The sequence below is a fragment of the Drosophila teissieri genome, chromosome 2R (assembly GCF_016746235.2).
Source record: "Drosophila teissieri strain GT53w chromosome 2R, Prin_Dtei_1.1, whole genome shotgun sequence".
Lineage (NCBI taxonomy): Eukaryota > Metazoa > Arthropoda > Insecta > Diptera > Drosophilidae > Drosophila > Drosophila teissieri.
In genome coordinates, this window is record NC_053030.1 from 23,595,453 (window position 1) to 23,619,316 (window position 23,864).

General features: G+C 45.6%; 1 protein-coding gene across 1 annotated transcript; it reads right to left on the reverse strand.

Moving 5' to 3' along the window:
* Nucleotides 1–222: 222 nt before the first annotated feature.
* On the reverse strand, nt 223–11,517 carry LOC122614236 (protein jim lovell). Its single transcript, XM_043788768.1, has 4 exons — nt 11,379–11,517; nt 6,600–8,811; nt 3,832–3,963; nt 223–1,412 (listed from the first exon to the last, which is right to left on the reverse strand). The coding sequence occupies exons 2-4, from the start codon at nt 8,773–8,775 to the stop codon at nt 586–588; spliced, it is 3,135 nt and encodes a 1,044-aa protein (XP_043644703.1). The 5' UTR covers nt 8,776–8,811; nt 11,379–11,517; the 3' UTR covers nt 223–585.
* Nucleotides 11,518–23,864: the final 12,347 nt, after the last annotated feature.

Genomic DNA, 23,864 nt, shown 5'->3' on the forward strand with positions numbered 1-23,864 from the left:
TGATTATAATCCTTTCCACACTAAAATTATATATAAATACAGGGTGTTAAAAATGTTGTTTCACGTATTGCCTCAAATGCTTTGTAAGCTTTGTCATATTTGATTACTTAATTCAAATTATTTGCAAAGTATAAATAAATGATTGGGAATAGGAACTAAAAGCACCAGCAAATTATACACAATTTCTTTGCTTAAAGAAAAAAACACGTAATCCTCATTAAACATACTCCTTTGGGGCTACTTAACTAAAAGAAATCATCAGCTAATAGTAACGTATTGCATTCGGGTTCACTTTCAAGTCCTTAGCGGGGGCAGCGCGTTGCTGACTGGACAAGGCGCAGGAACGGCTGCTGTTGGAGTGTCAATCTGCGCTTGGAGTTGGCGCTTGGCCCGGAAGCGTTTCAGCTTTCTTCTTGCCATGAACCGGTCTGGCTTAAAGCTGAGCTCACGGCAGGCCATTTGGTAAAGGGCGGGTCGCGAAGGCAGGGACGGCGGGGTCGGGATTTTTTCCTGGTCCAGCTCGAAAGCAGGGAAGTACATTGGATTGGCGTTGGCAGCCCCGGCTGCCCAATCCCGCCACAAGTTTCAATCTTGCCCGGCCCCGCCGTTAGATGGCGTGAGTGGTGGGCCCGTCGCGCTTATCTCCCGCCGGTGCTCCAGCGAGAGCGGCATTCCAGGACCTGGGTAGTCATCGTCCACGGAGGAGGACTGCTTCGACCCCACAGACTTGCAGTCCTCATCCATGCTCACGCCGAGATGGTGCATAGCGGCAGCTGCATGGTGGCGCTCTGCCGGTGGCAAAAGGTTTAACATGCTCAGAGGGAGGCCGGGAAAGCCGCCCGAGAAATCCGGGTAGAAACCCTGTGGGTTGAAGGGGTTGAACAGGGCATTTGGGGCACTCAGTAGATCGGGCTCTGAACTGTTACTACGGGGCCCTCCCGGGGGACCCAGGGGAAGTCCCAGATCCAGGTCTAACTGTCCCATAGGTCCCAGTTCACCGGGATGCTGCATTGACCCGTTGCCGGAGGTCGGTCCTCCGCCTTGGGCATTGGAGGAACCACCCGAACCGTTGTTGCTCATGGAGTTCTTGTCCTTGTCCTTCTCCTTGCGCTCCTTGCTCTTCTCATTCTTAGTGGAACCACCGCTGCCTCCGCCGATGCCCATTTGCAGCATTTCTATCGGTGGCCCACTGATGCAGTCCTTACGCAGCTGCTCCAGCTTTAAGCTCTTTCCGTACTTTCCCCGGACGTACATGAGTAGGGAATTGTAGGGGATACCGAAAATCCGCGAAGCCTGCGACGTGGTCATCTTTTTGTTCCAAACGTGCTGAAGTGCCTCCGTCAGTTCTGTGTTAGTCCACGAGCGCGGAGGTCCGCCGCGAGGGGCTGAGTGCTGTCCCTTTGGTCGTGGCACTGCAAAGAAGGATCATTTGGATAAAGTAAATGCTTTTCACAGCCTGGCGTCATAGGACGGGGATAAGAAAAGGCACCACACGGGCGCCACAAGCCCAACCTATCGCTTGGCTTATATCTGCTAATGTTTCAATCTCTGCCCTCATATACTGCCTAGACAAGTTTTCTGAAAAGTTACCCATTGTCTGGGGTCTACAGAGCAATGCAGCTTGCGTTGAGCCTACACACCTTGATACATGTCTTTGTGTGGCACCTATACTTGAGGCGAGCTATCATTCGGCACATCCAAAGAAACAAGAACGCTGTGGAGGTTCCCATTCTGACCTGCCGGCTTTGGTCGGCTCTCTCTGTATGCAAATTAAAAGTAAGCAGAGACTGTGGCGTCACATGCGCCGCTAAAACTCAATTTAGATCCATAGATATCGTCTCGCACGGGCAAAAAGTCCAACAAATGCACAGGTTTCTTTCTTTCTGGGACGACCATGTGGGCAAGTAAATATGTAATTCATTCAATACCCTAATTCACTGGTGGCTTCGGCTTGATCATATACATTTCCCATCCGGAGGATGAATATTTGCCTGGCTCGTCTGCAGCCGATGGGCCTCAAGCCAGGTATGACCCTTTGATTCCGGTGAAATCGAAAATACCGAAAAGCGAACTGCAACTAGCAAGTTTATGAAGCCGGCCTAATGAAGTTCCACTAGACCGAAATGTTAGTTAGCCGGGATTTCACATAAACGAAATTTAAATTTGGTACAAATCGGAAATCACGTTTCACAGACTGGCTCAAAACAATCGACGAATGAACAAATGAATGTGAACAAATCATTAAATCACACCCACACGATTGCGGGCCAAAGACCACGAGTGGATCGCATCGAAGTTGTGAGTGTATAGCTGCGCGGCTCCCGATTGGTATCAGTCGAGAAACAGGTTTTGCAGACTTGCAATAAAGAATATCGTGCTATACGCCAAATTTGCGTTTTATTTGCCGGCTTACATTGTTGAAATTGAGTTTGTAAATCGACGTCATTCAGCACGCCTCAAGATTCAGATTAGATAACACTTAACAAATCTGCTCTGGATGTTCTTCAACCTGACGTGCCTAACATATGATCACGACTCTGCCATTGTTATTCCTTCACTTGATGGGTTCAATTAATAGGTTCTTGAAGAGCAGAAAATTAAGCAATTACATTTTGGCGTTTTTCTGATTTATAGTTACTTTACTTATCTTTTTGGGCCTGAGAAGAAAACCACCTTCGTACAAGCGTACGATACAAATGTATATTGTCATAACCATGCACTTAACCCATCCACAGCGGTTAGCTGTCAAAGTCACTGTCAAAGCAAAAACATATATGTATGCAGCTTAAAAATTTCTTCTACATGCCTAACTTATCTATTCCTTCACGTCTTATTTGTCAATCAGCTGGCAGCTTGGCCATAATTGATTTCAGAACTACATTTATGAAAATAATTATGATTTCCTGGCTCACAAACACATTTATAGCGAACGAAAAAACGTATTACATCGTTTGAGGTTTCGAAGCACCATTCGCAGGTGAGCTGAGTAAAAAGTGATAGAAACATGGGGCTGTATATCGAATTTTCTTCCTCACCTCTTCCATTTGTCAATCAGAAAAAGCGACGCTTGCGTTTCACGTTTTGCATAGGTGCACATATTGCCCCATTCAAGAAAAGGAAAAAGAAACAAACAAACCATTTCTCGAACGATTCAACGACTGCATCGGCGCACAGGAAAACCGCAGAAACAAATTTGCCGCCTCACATGATCGCACGAGTGATCAGTGATCGCATCTGGAACGGTCCGAGGCATGGGAGGCATAGAATGTGGCTTAATGTGCACTTGTAGCAGTCTTACAAGGCGTAGTTTTTCGAAAGGAAGTGCGCAAGTGTTCAAAACAAAATCCAAAGTTATTTGCCTTCGTAGCAAAACTGGGATGATATAATCAACTAAGCTTTAGCTCTGCCGTTCACAAAACTGCTTATGACCCTTTCTATTTGCTCTTCAATTACCCTCGATCGATACCTAACCGAAGTGTTTTCTTTGTACCTACAGCGCAACTACGTGATCAAAAGTGCAGCAGATCAAATGCAAGAGGTACAAAGGTAGAAGACTGGGCATGAACTCTGCTACCCCAGCGCGAGATCAATCAGTCAGGTGTGAAGTATTGCAGCCAGACACGGAACAGATCGGCCTACAAGCTCGACTGCCTCAACGTGATCGACGCCAATCATGCCGAAATGATTTCAAACTTTCCGATCGGTAGGGAGGTGTTGGCCGTTGAAGTTCGAAGGGGTTCGCGTTGTTTTTCGGGTTAATTAGTTGTTTGCTCGGCTCGGCTTGGCGAAAGTTTGTTCTGTTCAGTCATTTTATGGGATACGTGTACTTACTTTTCTTTTTAAGAAACGGAGGCGGCCCGCCAGGCATGTCCCTTGGATCGCTCATTTCCATTAGCGGGTTATACAGCTTGCCAGGATCGATTCCGGGCGGAAAGAGTCCGAGTGGGGAGTCGAGGCCAAACACTGCGGGCAAAAACATCATCAGTAAATATTGATTTTTTCACTGTAACAAAAATAATAACTGTATATATAGCAAACTGCACTCTTATACAACAGTCACTGCATTGGGTAATTTAAGCATAAGCGACACATTTTCCAGCTCACTGAAGCTGATTAGCCGCCAAGACAATGGACGCAAACACACTCCGACAAACGGTACCTACTGATAGTAGACAATGGCACATCGTTATTCTATTAATATTTTACGCTTGGAGTGCACTTCTCCACATGAGTGAAACAATTGGTAAGCTGATGAGCCAAGACGAAGGATGAGGATGAGAAGAACTAAGAAATGATTCCGCAAAGACTCTTCACCTAGCTGGGAGGTAACGCATAATATTGACATTGTGCTGACTGATTTTATAAGTCGCGCCGCGGATTTCAGGATGCAAACAAGCGCCACATAACAGACGAGCCAACATACAGACAGAAGGGAGCGAAAACAATGCTAAAGCATATGAATAAGGGGACGTATCCGTTTCTGTTTCTGTTTCTGAGGATGTGTTGTATCTGCAGCATAATGACACAAATAACGAGCGCACATTGTCTGACTCTGTTTTCTGAAGTAGACATTACAACACGCGGCGTATACGTAATATGGGTTTTTACTTCAAACTTTTTTGACGGCGTGCAAAATTAGTGGATTTCCTTTTGAAATCCAGAATGATCTCAAGCAGATAGACTTCACAGCCCATCCCACATGTCACAAGCTATTAGTTCAATGATTTTCACGCCAAATATGTTCAGGCTTAAAAAAATAAATCACATTCTTCATACGAAAGGCAAACGGTGGTAAATCCCTTGCACGACTGTCTGGCGGACGAGATATATGTATGGAATGTTAATATATATACTCGGAAATACATTTTGGCCATGTTGGAAACTTGGAAACATACGCAAAACAAATAGCAATAGTACCAAAAACAGATAACAAATTATAAATTAAAAACAAATTTAATACCCTTTGGCACTCAATTCGATGTGTTTGTCTTGTGTTGAGATTTAAATTATAGCAGCTCAAATAAAACTTATTCATACTACAGGGTGTTATGTAGGCGACTACTGGTCTAGTAGATAGACACTGGAGTTCTGTGGCTTAGCGTATCCTTCGCCGGTTTTCTCATTGCCTGCAGCCTGTTTATGCAGTAGTTAGCGATTTGCTCGAATACGACGCGCCTTTGGTGCGCTGTACTCACCCGAACTCGTACTCGTTCTCTTATTCGTTTTTCTGATATGTTGGCTGAAATTTTTGTCGCATTAAAAGGTATTGCGCTTCCTGCCTGACTTCCACTTGGCGTTTTCGTACAATTTTTCATATTTTTGTGCCTTAATTTATTTTATATCCTGTGTGCTCGCGTCTCGCCTGCATTCAGTCGCCCCCTTTCTTCCCAGGCGAAGGTCCTGGTCCTTGGGTTCTGGCCCGGCTTGGCATGGGCCTCCCCAAACGGATATTATTAATATGAATATCGCGCGACTTATATGCAAAAGTCGTGTGGAAGGACTAGACCAAGGTAAGGAAAGCCCAACCACGAGACGTCGCCACGTATTTTTATTTATGCCGGCGACGCTGCCAAAGTTGTTTGCCAAAAGGTTTAAGTTGTGCGCGCTTTGGCATACTTTAAACACAACACATTACCAGAAAGGGCATAAAGCAGACAGCGAATATTCCGATGTGCAGAAGTGCTGTCCTCTGCTCGGCAGCCAAGCAACTTAAAAGTCATTTGGCTAAACGTTTGCTGACAGTTTAAACTCAACCCGCTCCGAATCGCTCCGAATCACATGTTGGAGAAACACAACATAAATTTCTTGCGCTTTCTGCACGCAACGGCGGAGGCTAACCCAACCCGCCCTTATTTTTAACCTTTGCACCTCAACTTGTGTTTGCTTCGCCTGACTCCGAGTGACATGAATGTAAAAATCATATAAAACGCAATTGAATTGACTTCGGCTGCAGTTCCTCCTGGGACTTAACCGCAAAGGCATTCCCATTTCCCCTCTTTCCCTCTAGCTCCCCAGACGTTGTTGTCAGTAGAAAACGGACTGGGAGCCGCCAAACTGTCAAATTATTAGGAGCTTATACGATTGCCTTTCCATATTTCTTTCGAGCTGTCAACAGCGGAAACTTTTTATGACTTAATTACGAAAAAAATGAAACAGCGGAGTGATAGGTATGCTTCATTCAGAAACGCTTAAAGCATTGCACCGTTTCAACAGTGTCATGCTCAGTATGGAGTTCTTAACAGGTCATATTAGCGGCAAAAGGAGCCTGAGGAGCCATAATGTGCTTAGGGGCTTTTGGAACAGTCTTGCGTGGCAATGCAAGAGCACTTCTCCAAGGATACTCGTCACTTGACGACACTTTGATGTCGCGCTAAGACCACATGTTGCATTTCAGAGTGGCAAAAAGGGCAGACAAGTCAAAGGGAATCTTCGTTAGAGTTTATTGGGGAGGGAAGCCTTTTGCACGTGACCACATTGAAGTGGGTTTCTGTTATTAAAGCTTCCGCTGGGCATATTCTCTTATCCAGGCAGATAGCCCAGTGACCTCTGGACCCAATTGGCTAACGATAAACAAAATTTGATTCAAACGGATTACTCACTATGTGGCGGAGTCAGCGTCATCGCAGAGGACATGCCAGGAAAGGGCAGTGGTGATGGCGGATGCGGAGGTCCATCCGGCGCACTGAAGGGACCTTGCAGACTCATCGGCGATGCCGGGCCAAACTCCTTTCCGAACTCCTTCCCAAAGTCCTTTCCAAACTCCTTGCCAAGCTCCTTGCTCAGTCGATTCATACTCTCCTCGAGTCTTTCGTGCGCAGCCTGTCCAGGACATCCGTTTCCTGGACCACTGTTGCCCGGATGGCCTCCGTTATGTCCTCCGAACGGGGGCATCCCCATTGGCCCCAGCAAATTGCTCGCAAATGCGTTGTGGTCGCGCCCATCACGGGGATCCCGTGGCTCACGCTGATGCATCGCAGCAGCGGCCGCTGCAGCCGCCAGGGACATCTCCATCTGGTGCTCCATATTATGGAAGGGGTGCTCCCCAGATCCAGCAGCCGCCACGGCAGCAGCCGCAGCTGCGTGCATTTGTGCCTCCAGCGCTTCCATGTGGCAGGGCGGGCTGTCTGGGAGTCCAGGTGGCCGAAGACCCGGCGGTGGAAAACTAAGCAGTCCGTTGTTGCCCCCCGAACAGCTCGTAGGCGTGTGGATGGCCGTGGGGTTCGGATTAGCGTTTAGTTGGCGGATGTCCTTCAGAGACAGCATTATGCGCTGGTTGTTGTCCTGCAGCTTGCTGCTGTTGTTGTTATTGGACTCACAGTCTGACGAGCTAGGGGCGCCAGAAACTCCCTCCTTGGCTTTCTTTGTGGTGCAGAGGTCTTCGGGTCCGTCACTGAGGCTGGGAGAAGGGTTGGGGGACATGGCGGCCGCATTAGCAGCAGCTGCTGCAGCCTTACGCCTCAGCTCGTTGGTCGTGTGAATAAGCTCTTCAATGTCTTGCTCCTCTTCCTCTTCGTGATCCTGATCGTCGTCGTCATCATCGTCAAGGTCGAGCTGGTGGTGATTCTCGTTGTGGCCGCGTGGCTGATCGGGTCCTTCTTGTTTCATGGACTGCTGCTCCTTAGCCTGTTCGGCCATCGTTTCTGCTGGCGACGAATTATTTTTTTCAGCTTCACCTTGGGCGTGATCTCGATCATGAGCCTCGTCCTGATCTCTTTCCGCTCGCTCCAGAAGCTCGTGCTTGATCACAGTTTGCAAGGATTCTGCATCGGTCTTGTTCAGGGTGAAGTCGTGCGGCACATCGCCGGAGCGGCGCCGCGGTCGTGCTTGCTTACGTCGTGGCATAGGTGAGCTGCCTCCCAGCTCCTGATCGCTCTCCATGTCGCGGTCGCAATCCTGCTCCCGTTTCCGCCGCAGACCTAGCGCAGCCATGGCGTTTGAAGCGTTGCCGAAGAGTCGGGCGGACGGCATCATAAGCTTTCCACCCGCAGTGGGTCTGACCATCGTCGGACACTCGTCCTCAAAGCTGGAGGACAGCATAGATGTGTCCAACATGCCGAATTCATCGGGAGAGGCGGCCGGTGTGGGTGTGTGTTCTGGGACAGAGCTCTCCACCAAGCCTCGGACTTGAAGCGACTCACCGGCCTGGATGAGGGTCTGGAGTCGCTGCTGGGGCACGCTGATCTCTCCGCGGTACATAAAGTCTACGATGGCCTGCACTACCCAGCCCCGGAAATCCTTGAGCACGATTACGGGGTGCTTGCAGGGAGTCTCCGCAAAGACGCGCTGGAAAAAGGGCGAGCAGGCGGAGAGCACCATTTTGTGAGCACGGATCGAAGTCTCCGCGCAGACCAGGGTCACGTCCACCAGCGTTTTGGTCTGCAGCAGTGCATCGAATGCCCGCAGGATGTGGTTCTGGTGGTTGTTCCAGCGCAGGCTGTAGTGATCCGACGCTGCAGCTGGTGCTCCTGCTGTGGGTGGTGTGGTAGGCAGACTGTGATCTGATGGAGTAGCCGCTTCTGTCACCGCTGATGCCGATTGACTCATGTTCAAGGGCAGGGGCGGTGGCGTAAGCGGGGTCGTCGGGGGCGTAGAGTGCATGGGGGCGTGATCGCTGGTCGGAGTCTTGGCTAAAAGCGGCAGCGGCACTGACATGGGAAGCGGCAATTCGAGCGGCATAGGCAGCTGTACAGGCGCCGCCTGACGAGCGAAGTCGGTCATGGAGAGCTTCGTCGATTGGCGATGTTTAATCAACTCCTGGTTGGCGTCCTTTAACATGCCCCGTTCCAGTCACGTGCAGCGTGCTTCAATTCTCTGGGAAAAAACATGCAAAAAGAGGAAAGAGGGAACGTTTTAGGCGAGAGACGAATAAGCAAAGCTTAAGGATAATGCCAGCCGTAATGTATTCGTATTCATGACATATGCTGTAAGGCACATTTGAAGTGTGTACAATGTGATAATATGTTAATGAGTCGCGGCATATATCATTTTTCCAGCTGTGGAGACAGTGAAAGGCAAAAAAGAGCACGAAGGTGTAGCAATCACAGTTGCTACGTGTCGTGTCGCATATCCTCTAGGATATCACATGCAGATGTGTGATGTGTGATAATGGCTCATTCTCCCTGCCTCGAATTTTGTTTTGCTTTGTTTAACCGTGCTCCCGGCACTTCACAGTGGAATGAATCTGGCAATATGGGAGCTTTTTCAGAACCTTTCCTTGTTGAAGATCACAGTTTTTGAGACTAGTTAACTGTTTTGATTTATATTTTGGGCTATAAAAAAGTGTTCGGAACAACTTACCACAGCAAAACTGTGATTGTTTGCGTGGATCTGCCACCGTTTTATTCATGGGCTATTGCCACATCCAGTGCGAGGCATCTAATTAATTCAGCGACTGTCTGGCTTGGATTCGCACCCCATCTACTCGAAAGCATCGCACGCTGCGTGTGTGAATTTTTAAAACAGTCACCAGCTGCCTGACTACCTCCGCCTTCAAAATTCAGAGTCCACCCCACACTGACTTCCTTAGACAAAATTAAAAAACTTTGGTAGGAGCGCAAGCAAAATAAACATTTTTATTTGCCGTAGTTGCTGCATCTTTGGTTCGTCCGTCTACCGTTCCGGAGCGGCTGTTGAGTAGAAGAGGTGGGTGGATGGGGCTTGAAACCGCATATTAACACATGCTTCTCCACGCCAGATCTTTCTGCTGGAACCGAGCCAGAGCCAAAGGATAACCACGCTCGAATGCAACAATGTGCAATTAGCAGCGAGCTGCTAGGCGTTTACCTCGTTCCTTTCTCGGTTCTGGTTTGCTCCTTTTTTCAGCTCGTAACTCATTTGCGGTTTGTGGCAGCTGAGACAACATTTTTATTTATTTATTTTGCTTTAGAGTGGCGACAGGTAAAAGCAAGTTAGTGGAACGCGGAGAAGACAAATCAAGTTTTTTAATTAATGGCAAAGTAAGTCAGCTAAAAGTGACTAAGGATCCCACATTGATGCAACACTTGGACTCATTTTAAGATTAAATTTTGTAGGTAACCTTGATTTGTCTACTATATTCAATTACGATTTCAATTTCAATTTCACACATTTTTACTCCTCACTTTCATCAAGTATACAAGTATTTTGTGTGAAGAAAATACTTTTTCTAGTTCCCGTACAGAGCCATATATAATTGGCAATAATAAATGGACAAATTTAATTAAAATGTAGAAGCCCTAAAAACACAACCTTTACATGGCACTAGGAACCATTACATTATCTTTAGAAAATGTAACTTTTTAACCCAACATACCATTTAACTCCTACGATATTTTTGATTGCACTTTCATTATTTAGTAAAACTGGGCTGAAAGGGTGCGCTACAATCCTTTTTCACTGTTCACAATTTAGTTCTGTGCAAAATATATGGGTGTCACTAATTTTTATTTCTGACAAGACCTGACTCGCGCTGCTTTAGTGTTACACGTTCCTGTCGAGGGTTTGCAACAAACTGAGCTATATCTATGCAAATAAACGCACAGCAAGTTGCTAACAGTGTTCACCTATGAGCGAAGGACCCGCAACACACACCCCGCACACATGCAACCCTCAATCAACGTGCACCACACACCATACAGCACACTATGCGTGCATGTGTGAGTTGGGGTGGGCAGGATCGGCTAAAATTCGCTCTCGCATTGCTCTCACTCTGCGGGCCGAAGGATTTCCCTTTGGTCAACAGTGCAGGTGATAATCAGGTGCGTGATCGTGTATGTTGACACACACACAAAGCAAATAAATAATGTGCAGACCAGCCGAACAGGTAGATCACGAATGGGTAGGTACTTTGTTCTCTAAATGGCTGCTGACAGGTCAATTTGTGGCCTATTACTATGTTTATATTGCCATACCCGCCGTCCTTTAAATTTTAGGGCAATTTTCAAAGAACTGATTTTGGGTTTCATTTGAAATGTTTTAAATACAATGTTTTTTGAAGGGCGCGTTGACCGTAATATAATAAAAACGTCGGAAGCTTCCACATGAAACGTACTTTGGCCTTCCGAGACCTATAAGTTATAACTTGTATAGTTTAAAGGATATACATAACTCAAATCAAGAAAAACTAGATATTTGGACACGATTGACAAAACATTGTAGATCTTTTAATTGCCGCCGTTTGATTGCTTGCGATCATTTTAATTAAATTGTTTTTTTAAAGAAACTAGCTGGGATGCATTTAATAATGTAACGGGGATATAACAAATTCATATCAATAAATTTATAAAGCAAAACAATAAAACGTATCGAAGCTTTGTAACATATTCTTTTCAATATACTTTGAAACACGCGATAATCGATATATTTAATTTCACGTAAGAGCATGTACTTGCTAAACATACTTCTCGATCGAACTGATATGGTAGATTAGTAGCGGCGGCGTTGTAGAAGACCGCTGAACATCGTAACGGTTAACGGGTGAGCGGCTAACGGAAGAGCGTATGTGGGTGTCGCGTGTATGTTTCGAACCGTTCAAACGTCACGAAGCGACTAATTCAAATGATGTCGGCCGGGCCTGAAAAAACACAGCAACTACGTCGCAGCTAACAGAAGCGCCAGCAGAGGCGGCGGCAGCGACGGCACACACGCGCTGCTCCCCACAGCCACCCACTTGCCACGCCCCCTGCTCGCGTGGGCCACGGCCGCCCACGTACACGCACACGTATGAGCAGCGGGCCACAAACGGTCGGACTCTGCGAAACAGGAATCACATGAGGATGCGGCGCTCCGTTCGGCAGGACGATGTTCGGTCGGCAGAGGCAGCAGCGTCGGCAGCGAAGCGTCGTACTTACTCCTTCATCACATAAAATATATATTTTCCCTTATCACAACAGCAGCTAAGCGGGGCGACGGTGGAGTTGGAGGGTGTCCTCGCACGTCACGTACACCGAAAAAAATTTATTATGTATATGTGTACACGAAATACATTTGCATACTCATGCGTAGCCGAAGCCGAACATGAGCCGAATGAGACCGGACGAGCCAAAAGGACACGAAGGGAGCAAAAAGAGCACACGCACGCCGAGTTTCCTTCGTGCACACATACACATAAACGCACTCGTGTTCATGTGGAGGCTCTGAATGCCCGTAAAGAGTAATAGTCACCACCAGACAACAGGGGAATCGCAACAAGAAGAGCTGGAAGGACACCCACCCCACACAAAGTTCACTCACTCACGGCCCACAGTTGTCACACATTGGAGCCGCCGACTGCGCGGGAGTGTAACATTTTTTAACAGCCCCCCGAAAAGCTGACGTCGCAGCCGGCGCTGGCGTCGACGGCGACGGCAACATATCCCTTTTTTGCCAGCTTATGGAAATTTGAAAAGCTGCGAGTTGAGTTTTCCCGCTGCCGCTGTCGAAGTCGAACGAATGGGGGAAAGTGGCCCAGTGAGCAAGAGGGAGAGAGCTTCGAGCGAGACGGACGACAGTTCCGACAGAGAGCGCACGAGACAACAAGCGAGACTAGGACTAGCGTGGGGGTGTGTTTGTGTGTGCACCCCACACATGTACAACTCTTCTGCTCATCTGCCCCGGGAAAGCTTTTCCAGCAGCGACGTTGCGTCGCTGCCCTGCTACTCCGAGGCAGCGCTGCCAGGACTGCTGGTGCTGTCCTTGTCGCATGTGCTCAGTTTTTAATATGTTATCTATTCCGTGCCATGCCATGCATGCAGGCTGCCTTTACATAGAAGCGCGGGGGGTGGAGCGCAGGAGCTCGGCGTTGGCGCAGAGGCACAACAAAAAAATCATATACACAACACATTACACACATAGCACACGCAGTGTGTGTGTGTGCATATGTCTCTCGCTCTCGGGCATGTGTGCGAAAGAGAAATAAAAAACAAAAAATGTTTGTATGTACATCGCGAAGTTCGGAAAAACCAACCCTTAGCTGAGCGCGATTTTGGTGGAAATCGGAAAAGCGGTTGCGGGAAATTCAGAACGGAAGGATGAGGGTGGATGTGTATGTCAGCATGTGTGCCTCTGCTATTGTGTGTGGGCCATATGAGCACGTTTTTGCAACATTTCGATTTGTTAGCGCAAATCTCTCGCTCACCAATGCAGAAGTACATGGGTTAGGCACTGCACACAGTTGACGCCTATGTACACACGCCCACATATGTGCTCAAATGGATTAGGAGAGGTCAGCCGTGTGTTGGCAGTCGAAGTCAGGCATTGGCTGGGAACCTAGCGGGTCTGACGTATGAGAAACATTGAGGCGCAACCGTGTTTGCGACACCAGGGGCCTTATGAAAGCCCCTGACCAATTGTTTCGATAGCAATTCTGGTAAAATTTTGCCTTGCTACTCGTCTTCTAGCCAAATAAAGTCGATCTATGCACTGCCTAAAAGCCAGCCTATTCCTACCGCTTCGTTTGCTTGTATTTTGTTTTCTTTCTGGTGGCTCATTTACATTTTATGATTTGTTTGCCTGCGCTTTGTTCCCAGCGCTTTGTTTTCGCCATAAATTTTAATTGTCTTTCTTCGATTTTTACTTTTTGTCGTTCTCCTTCTTTTAAGTTGTTGGTGGAGCACGAGGAGCAGGGAGTTCCGTTGCTGTGGTGCCCACCTTTAGTCTGGGCACCTCGGTCGGGTCTCGTCTGTTCCGCTTTTCTCCTGTTCTATTCTTCATGATTATGTTATGCAATTTTACTTGTATATATTTTTTTGGAAAACCATATTTCAGTATCTAGGTATAGAACACATACATATATGAAATGTGTTATCGGAGTAGTCATACGCAAACACATCGATATTGGATATTGGACCACGTTAGAAAAGACCGACAATATGTCGTTTGCCTACAGCCTACCCAGTTGATCGCAAGCCACCCCAAGGGGTAGAAAATCATATCGAATAGCTAACCTAAATCTAAAACTGCACGCATGCGCGCATCGATTATGCAAATGCGAGGAATTCAATGCACGAAAGTTTCCCGATTCATATGCAAATTCCAATTCAGACAAAGGGCAAATAAAGGATACGTTTTCACATTTTTTACACCTTACAACAAAAAGAGAAAAAAGGACCGATCAAGGGTGGCAATAGTTATAGTTTCAGTCCCCGCCGGATGCACCTCTCGGATGCGAATTGAAGGGATTTATTTGAAAATTATGCAAATGATGTTTGAGCGAACAGAGTTCCTCGAATCGGCATATGCAGCGCGTGTCTGTCGCGGTCTGCTCGCGGCAGAGGCTGCTGCCGCTCTGCCTGCGTGGGGCTGCTGCAGGAGCCGAGTGGAAGTGTACATTTTCATTGCCCTATCTGGCTTTCCTTTCTCCCACCCCTTCCGCGCGGTTTCCGCGGCACACGTGCGCATGTCTTCGGCCCAGGACGCAGCTATATTTTCCTTTTTTCCGTATTTTCCTTCGTTGCTCAATTTTTCACGCTCGCGAAAATGAGAGCGCTTGGGTGGACGCAGCGGTGGAAGCGGCGTAGAAGTCCCCTTTCTCACTCTGGTTTTCCTCTCCTTCCTTTCGTTATCCTTTGGCTTCCCAAGCACATAGAGGGGTTGTCAAGGGTATTGTGGGTGGAAGACCGCTTGTAGGTGCGCCTGTTTGTGATAAAGGGGTTCTTGACTCGCCTGATAATTATGAAATGTATGGAATTCTCTTTGTATGGGTTATATACGAGTGAGGACGGGGGACAGGGGACGGGGCTGGAGCTTTCTGGTCTGTTTGCTACTCGAGATGTTCTGTAGTGGCTAGAGGCAGGAGGGGCAGGAGGGGCAGGATCCGCCATAATGGCCAGCATTTACTAATTAAGAGCTCACAAGTTGGCCGACGTCTACTGTCTGTTGGCAGTGGCCCGGTGGAGCGTGTTTTGATAGCAGTTATCTACAAGTAACTTCTCTTTCGCGAACGGGAAAAAGGGATGCTCTTGGGATTGGATCATAATTGATGCATGCTAACGAGATATCAGGTGGCCACGGACCATCTTAATATTTCACTTGATTTCCCCTTTCTATTAAAGTAATTTTCGAATACCTGTTTAAGGATGATCCCTTTTCTTTCCCTTCTTCCCACCAACGCTATGTGGTTTGATCCATCAATGAATTCATACATTTGTTTTGTGTTTGAATTCAATAGTATTTTCGAACAAATCAATGCGAATTAATAGAATTTGGGGAACTTATTTACAATTAAAACAGAGCTCTAAAGATTGGTCTATCCCAGCTGACAATGGTGGAGAAATCGTGAGAAAACGAAAAATCAATGCAAGTGTAAATACGTCTTGACCATTCAGGACGCGCAACAACGTGGCCAAGAACAGAGTCAAGGAATAGGCAGCTGGTTGGCCGGCCAAGTCCAGTGGTGGAACAGGCGCCCAGAAATCGGCAGAAGGTTGCTCTGCAGCAGCGAGAAAAGTCGCCAGAAACAGCAGGCAAAGAAGACAAACTTTAGGAAAAAAACTCGAGCCCGGGAATGAAAAAGCTAAAAAAATTAAATATGATTAAAGGAAAATAAAAAAGTAGACGGTGAAGGAGGGCTTACGGGCAAAGACAGAGGCACGTTTAGCAAAGGAAAGGGATGGCGAATGCGAGAAAAGTTTTTCCGAGAAATACGCCGAGGAGTCAAGAGCAACAAGCGACCGATTCGCCGGAGAAGTGAGATGGCCCCCTGGCGGGGCGGAGAGGCATTGACTGCACCGCAACTGATGCAACCCAGGCACATACACATAGATCCACAGGAAGAAGCTGCTGTCGTCCAGCTCAACAAGGATAGAAAAGTTGGCTTGACTCCTTGCCGGCGCTGGCCAAGTGGACGCACCACTACCATCTATAGGGCTCGCACAAAAGGCAGGCAATAAGAACATGCATAACCAACATCAACAACATTAGGAAGAGAGAACGAAACAAAAAAAAATTAAATTAAAAAGGCGCTCACTGCGCCAGCCGTCAACGCCATTTTCATTTTGCAACTGTTGACAATGTCAGCCTCTCCGAAGGGCTGTCTAGGATACATTTAACGCGACCGAAACCGTCTAAAGGATAAAATTAAAAACGGACAAAACAGAGAAAACGTACGTCCGCCAAAAAAAAATGATTTTTCTTAAAGTACTCTTTGTTTTGTCTATCGCTAAAGCACCTACGATTCTTTGACTTTAACATTTTGATTATAACTTTTACATCTCTACATTGCCTTCTTTATCATGTACCCTGAGAAATGCTGCTAGACAGTTGGCATAACTGGAGTTATTTCCTGCGCTTCTTTACGTTTATTCATTAATATTGTTTACCAAAGCATTTTTCGTCCCCGGAGCAGCTGTCTTGCTCCTAGCTTTATCCCTGGACAAAGTGTACTTGAGAAACGAAAACCGTTGCCATGACCATGCCCACCGGGCTGCCCATTTCCATCGCTTGGCAGTTCCCCAAACCCCCACCAAGAACTGTCATGACCGTCTTCCTTGTTTGTAAGTTGAAATTTGAGCTCAAAGACAATAGCCGAGTTTTTTAAATAACTTCCTGGGCATAGGAACAAATAACGGTTTTTATGGGGTGGGCGAATGGATATGTGGACCTTCTGGGCTTGGTGGTGGCTTTCCAGCTCCAAAACTGCCTGATACTTTCATTAATTTCTTGAGCTGAGAATATTATAAATTCAGCTACATCTTATAAGTTAAGTCAAGGGACTCCGTCTTTGCTTTGTCCTAAAAATTATAAAAATAAAGCAGACTGAATCATTGGGTTGTAATTTTGATGTTTTGCATTCCACTCATAATCACCTCTAAGCACTTTTAGTAGTGAGTTCGTCCCTTTTCCTTTAATTCTGCACTTTTCTGCTCTGTATCTTTTTTTTAACACATAACAAGTTTACTTGTTTTGAAGAAATATTATAAAGTTACACTTTTTCATTATTTTTGTATATGTTTTTTGCACAATATTATCGGTCTAATAAACTGGCCTGGTCAGTTCTTTATGCTACCCACCTCCGTCGTTGAACTCTCTGAATATTCTTCCAAATTCCCCTTAAAGAGTTCATTATGAGGCGACAAAGAACTGAAAAGTGAAAGTCGGTTCCCGAAAAGAAAAAGAAAATGAACGTTCGTTATGGAGGAAAAACTAAGGACCTTTCCTACCATACTGATATCAGTGTTCACAGGACACCGCAAGGGGTTTCAAACTTAATAGTGGGCTAGGGGCTTGGGAGGTATGTGCGTTGGTGGCCCATCTTCCCCTCCCCATCTTATCCATTAACTGGCGACTGACGCTGCCCACGCACACATACATTTTCTCGTGGCTTTTTGCGTTTCCCGCCTCGGCAAATTTTCTCACCGTCCTCAACGTCATTTATCTCTTTCCTGCGTATGTGGCAAAGTTTTTCCACTGACGGTGTTTTTTCTTGCTCACCGCCCACAAGGAAAGTTTGTCGTTTTCGCTGACGGTTCTCCACAATCGGTACGACACCACTTATATATCAGAAAAGCTTAAGATGTCGAATGTTTGTGTATATATGTACATCATATTATGTACCCGCTCCTCCAATGGGGTTTGTATCTGGGGTACTTAGTTCGAGAGCTTCGTTCTAGTTTCCTACAGCTCGTTGATAGGCAGTGTTCATGTATTGAGAGAATTGATATTACATTTTAAAGTAGCAAGTATTTATTTTATTTGGCATTTGAAAAAATGTCGTCTGACCAAAGAATCTATAATACAACAATAACGAAATGAAAAATAAAAAATTGTTTAAAATATATAGAAGTAAAAAATAGTTGATGCGCTCACAAGCATTAGACCAAACGCTTTCACGCGTTTAAACACGTTCATTACTTATACAGTAACTACACATTCCCATTGTCCCACATTATTCACCGATTACTAGTCCAGTTGAGTTTTAAGAATTACAAAAGGAAATCTTTAGATTTTTTCACACAATTCAGTGGGTTTTTCTCACGCTTAAATTATAATTCCAGTTAGTTTCTTATTTCGGCCAGCTCGCCCAATTCAACCCTACTATATGCTTACACATGAGCATATATTTCGTGGTGGATGTGGGCTGAAGACAACAAAACTGCTGCCTGGGCTAATTTAAATTTTCGTCTTTTCTTTAGGAAAGTTGACCAGGCCGTGACTCGAGCACTGCCTCATTAAGTTGGGCACATAGTTCCGTGTTCCTGGCCTTCCCTTGGCACCCCCAACTGCTCTCTTATCGCCAAGATAAAAATCGATTCACGCGGTCGTCGGCACCACCTCCAACTGCCCAGCAAGGCGTCGGGCAACTTTCCTAAGGTAACCTTTATTGTCCGAAAGTTGTTCTTCTTATTACTCTGGTATTTTCTTTTCGTTTCCACCATTTTCTAGCACTCTTTTCGACTTTCTTTCGGTGGACGAAAATTGTTCCAGGGTAAATTTACATTCTGCGAGTACTGAGCTGAGAGTGGCCTTTAAAGTTGGTCATTCGTCGCCGACGTCGCCGTCGCCGTCTCCCGCTTTAAGCGATGTTTATCTCCGTCATAATATGCGCTGGGAATCACCTTAAAGTGATATTATCAGTGACCAGTTTCCCGGGAGAGCCCCTGCCCGCTCGAATTTCGCGTAGCATTATTTAAAGGTGAAGTTCTTAGGCCTCATATTTCGACAATGTTTCGTTAGCGTTATCGTAGCTGCTTGTAGTTTGGACCTCCAATCTAGTTTCTTTTTCTTTGAACAATGGTCACTCATTGTTTTTAATTGCAACTCAGATTCCTACTGAAGCCATCTTTTGTGTACATTGTCGCACTTGCATAAAAGGTTTTACAGTTTAGAATTAGGAAGAGGATAGAAAACAAGATTGATCTCTTACATTACGAGTTTTTGAACTGAAATTTAAATTACTCTATATTTCAACAAAATTTCTTTACTCAAAAGGAGCTGGGCAAAAGGGGCTCCCCTAGTTAAAATTGAAATTTTTACTTGCAAAAGCTTCAAATCCAACTGCAAGAAAACTTCGAGATGGCCCATACAACTAATTGGAAATGTGACTAAAAACTTTTAATTGAGTCACCTTCGTAATTAGAAAACGCAATTCAAGTTTGCCTTACAGTTTTTGAAAGTTTCAAAGTGATTTTGAAGAACCAATTATTCAAAACGAATAAATAAAAAATCCAACTTTAAGATTTAAAGAAAACCCCTACAAGGTAATTACTGTATTTTGTTCACATTTCGATTCTCGAGATCTGATCGGTCTGATCCGCTCCAGGCAATAGCTGCGATTTCAACCTTCAAACCGAAGCACCGCCTCACTTTTTATTTTTTGTGCCTAGTTCTACTATTATTATCAGAAGTTGCCACACCCCAGCACATATGAGACGGAGCTTGTATGTTTTGCCACACGCGCGGCTGGCCTCGAACAATGGGCTGAGCCCAAACAGATCCTGACTTACTAGAGTTGGACAATTGATGGCTCTCTTAGCAAACAAAGACGACCTATGCAAATGCCAAGCGCGGGTTAGTCGTAAGAATATTATTGATAAATTAAAAAAACATCTATAGCCCATAAAATGGCTTTATTGTTTGAATTATTATATTACTGCAATCGCTGTGTGCAACCAGCTGCATGACATCAATATAAAAATCCACTGCAATCTTGAAAGATTCCCATGGCGCCGTATTCTTTAGGAGAGTGGAAGATTTATTTACGTTAAACCTGAGGCCTCGTTAGCTTTTTCCTAGAAACATTCGATATATTTGTTGATGGCAAGTGACAAAGACTGGCTTATAGCATTTCGATCAAAATCACGAATTCATCTCTAATCGCACCAAGAGCAAGGACCTACTACGTCGGCAACCCGGCAAATCTTTCTTTGCCGCGGTGTGGTCCATTGTTCGTACTAAGCGCCATCGGCGGGGAAGGCTTTTGTTGACTTAGATGGTAATGGGCACATGGCTTTTAAATTGAGCACATGTGGAATAAGCTTTCTGGCAAACACCTTACATCATCATCGTAGTTATGGGATTATTTCGATTGGAAATTATCGAGAACTACGCTTATCGAGATGCCTGGCGCTGACCATTGTCTAGACTTGTGACTGAGCCACGTCTAAATAGAGGATTATCCTAGCGCCAGGATTAGCCAGCCCACGTCGTGACCTGGCCGCTCGTTGTCCCAGTTCCTAATGCAGGCCAGACAAAGGCGAAATCAAATAAACATTAGCAGCATCAGAGTATGTAAAAGTTAAGATTACCATCGTCTAGCCACGGGCCAGGCAAAATCGTCTTGAAGGATTTTTATCCCAGTTTTCTTCTGAGGAGCGACAGAACACTATTAGTGACCACAAGACAGGGGCGACTAATCTACCTACCCACCAAAAATTAGGTCAGTCGGTGCAGAAATAAGGAAAGTGCTTCTGTTTTTAAAACGAAGGATAATCATCAAAATTAGGCAAGAGAGATTCGTTGTCTGCGCCGATTGGGATCAACCAGCAATATATAATGACAAACCAAGCCCAAGCATCCCGACTACTTTCAACACAATTTAAGTATAACAGCGAAAGCGAATCCTTCTATTCTAATCAACACAGCCTACCCCGTCCACGAAGACTTCCGTGCACCATTTCAGCGTTGTAGCACTTTCACTGCAATAAATTTATGCACGCCCCTTCGGACGGTCCCATCAACACGTATCTCGAATGAATCTTCCTCTCGCATCGGAGGATGGCTACTGTTTTTGCCGGCTCCCAGCTCGGCTGGCGTCTGGCCGACTACGAGGAGCTCTCAAGTGGACAAACAGATGGGAACCCGAACCAAACCCACTATCAACATGTCGTATCCTTGGCATATCCCTGGGCTACAAAAGCGGCGACCAAAGCAGAAACCGAACCGAATGCCTGCGCTTTGGCTTTTATTGCTTCATTTTGGTTTGCGATTTGTTTTGATTTCAGCAGTTTGATAACCTTTCGGTATTTTGTTGTTGGTTTATATTGTTTTGTTATTAGTAATTGTTGCCAGTTCCCTGCGGATATGACGTTTTATGCTATCCATGTCTGGCTCACTCATTTCGCATTGTTCAGTTCGGATATCTTACCACCACAGCCCCCCGAACACCCGCCCATATCTGTTCTTTTCTAGTTCAACGTTATTTCTGGACTTCGACATTTGCTGTCATGGCAGCCAAAAATGTATTTTTGGTCGCAACTGGTGTGCCTGTAACATTTTTCGCCGAATTTTCGGATCTCTCTCTTTTTTCACATACTGGTTGAAATGCAAGGTAATTAAGTATTTATAAGTGCTGTCACTGACAAATTTTAATATGTACCGAATTTAACTATAATACTACCAAAAAATGGAAAAACGAACCTGCTGCAATAAATCTGGTTGCAACAATACTAGAATATTTCAGACTCTGCCTTGCGTGTTGGGCATATTTAACGGCAAAAGTTTACTGTCAGGGACAGAGCGAAGAGAAGCCTGAACTCTTAACCTCTTGGGTGAAACTAATTGAACTTACCTTCAAGTTAAAGCCGCATAGAATATTCAAGAATTGGCCAAGTTGAAGGTGGTCATTGAAACACAGACACGGGAGTCTGCCAATGCCCATTTAAATTCAATTAAGAAGTATTTAAAAGTATGCTTTGGGTATGAAAAATTACTCGCGATTTATTGTTATTTATTTGCGATGTGAACTTATGCAAATGCTGTAAGTACTTCAGAGGACGGCCCTCACAAAGACACATGGAATTTCTACAAATTTTTTCTCAAATACTTGTTGCTCACTTTAAATCAAATTGCAACTTATAAAATGAGAAATGCTAATTCAATGATAGATATTTGCATTTCATGTATGCAAATTCATTTCCATTCAAATTGGCTTTGCTAAAAATTTTACATTTGCATTCGCATTCGCGTGAGATTGCAGTTAATTAAACCCCGGGCATGGTGTTTTTGCGTTAATTAGCACCTTAAACGTTCATTTCTTTCAATTTATTTAAACTGTTTTCCGATCAATTTGCAGTGGATTTACCGACGGCGCGATCACCTTCGATGCTCTTACGATATTTGCCCACATTACGGTATAGTCTTGCAACTTCAATGGTACTGTGCTGTGCGCTTGCGCGTCAGGTTCACTTCGCGTTTGGCCCGCAACTGGCCTAGCTTGAATGGACCAAGATCGGGGACAGCTACTCGATAAGTTCGGCTTAAGCTGGAACCGAGGGTTTTCGTGCGACTTGTGTTTTTGAGCGCTTTCCGAGTCCCCTGGTTGGTTGACCAACTTCCAGAGGGTTTCGGAACTGGTTTTGGCCACAGAGCTGCTCATTCTCTTGTGCTGCCTCGATTGAAGTTGGGGATAATGTTTTGTTGGCCTGACTAATTGGTCAGTAGTCTTCCCCGTCGGCTCTTGAGCAATTAGTTTTTATTCTAATTGGTCAGAAATATATTATGACCGACATTTGCACAAACGGATCGCGCCACATAGCATCGAGTTCACTGCAACGGAGGACTACTTTTTTTTGGCGCTCTTAATGGCCAACTTGAAGCTTGAGTTGATGTGGCAGTGTTTTTTTTTCTGTATAGAAATGTTTTTGTCTTCTGATTGCGAAATTTGCTATATGGAGGCTGAGCGCTAATTGTGTTTGGTTTTGGATGAGCAATGATGCGAAAAGGTTGCTCAGTATTGGATTTTCATTGACAAGGTTGAAATTGAGTGGGCAACGTCTTATTTATTTTTGAATTAAATTATCGGCAATAAGATAATGTATTGTTATACTGTGTGATCGCAATTGATGCCTGAACTTTATCTGAGCTTGCTAAGTGATGTTCGTACTGCGAAGCCCAGTAAAAACAATACTCAACAGTTTGGGTCTAATTTAAATGAAGTCGAAGGCAAATGCGCACAGCTCTTCGGCAGAGACGGGGGGAACTGTTTCAGTCAACGACTTTTAGGCCAGCAGCTCCAGCAGCTTCAGCAGCAACGGGAGCGGTAACGGCAACGGCAACAGTTGCAGTGGCTGCTTCCAAAGCAGCAGCAACACGCGGGGTATTTAGGCTCAAACAAACAGCCACAGCAACAAAAACAATAACACAAGCCCGCAACAATGCAAGGCGAGCAAATAAATCGTGATCACGTGGTCAAGAGGGCCAGCCCAGAGCGACGGTTCTCTGGTGTAGGTGGAGTTGCTGGCAGAGTCTGCGAGAACCTGAAACTGCATTGAACTCAACTCCTTCGTAACTCCTGCAGCAATAAACGTAGCGCTTGTCTCGACTGATAAAGCCACACAAAGAGCGAAGTGATCTACTAACAGGAACAGCCACCACAACAACAACTGCCGCAACAAGATCATGTTTGTCGTGTCATACGAAAAGAAATATAGTACAGTGAGGGAAGGGAGCCAGACCAAGTCGTTCTCTGGGGGTAGATCGCGGAGCCAACTGATCGCATACACAACAAGTTCCTGCCGCAGTTCCCTCCACCCGCACCCGCACCCAATCACCGCCATCATCTTCATCGTCGTGGTGGGGCATTCAAATTTGGCGCTTGAATTTGTTGCAAGTTCAGAGTTGAAGCTGCAGCTGCCGCGCCGGGGAGTCGTCGCCGGCGCGCTGGCAACAGCAGCAACACAACCAGAACCCACAAACAATGCATGTCGTTGAAATCGAAATCAAGATCAGAACATAGAAACTAGAAGATCCAAATCAGCAGCATCATCGGCCACGCCGTACGGATCAAAACGAAAGGAAGCATAGCCCAAGATTTCACGTGTGTGAGTGAGCCGACTCGGCAGTGGAGTCCAAGATTTCGATCGTTAGGCCGCATCGTGACGCACAATGTGGTCATGGGCAACCTTCCAAGTTAGATGAAGCATTTGAATCTTCATCCAGGCGAGGAAGCGCGCCGCACAAAATTTGATTCTAAT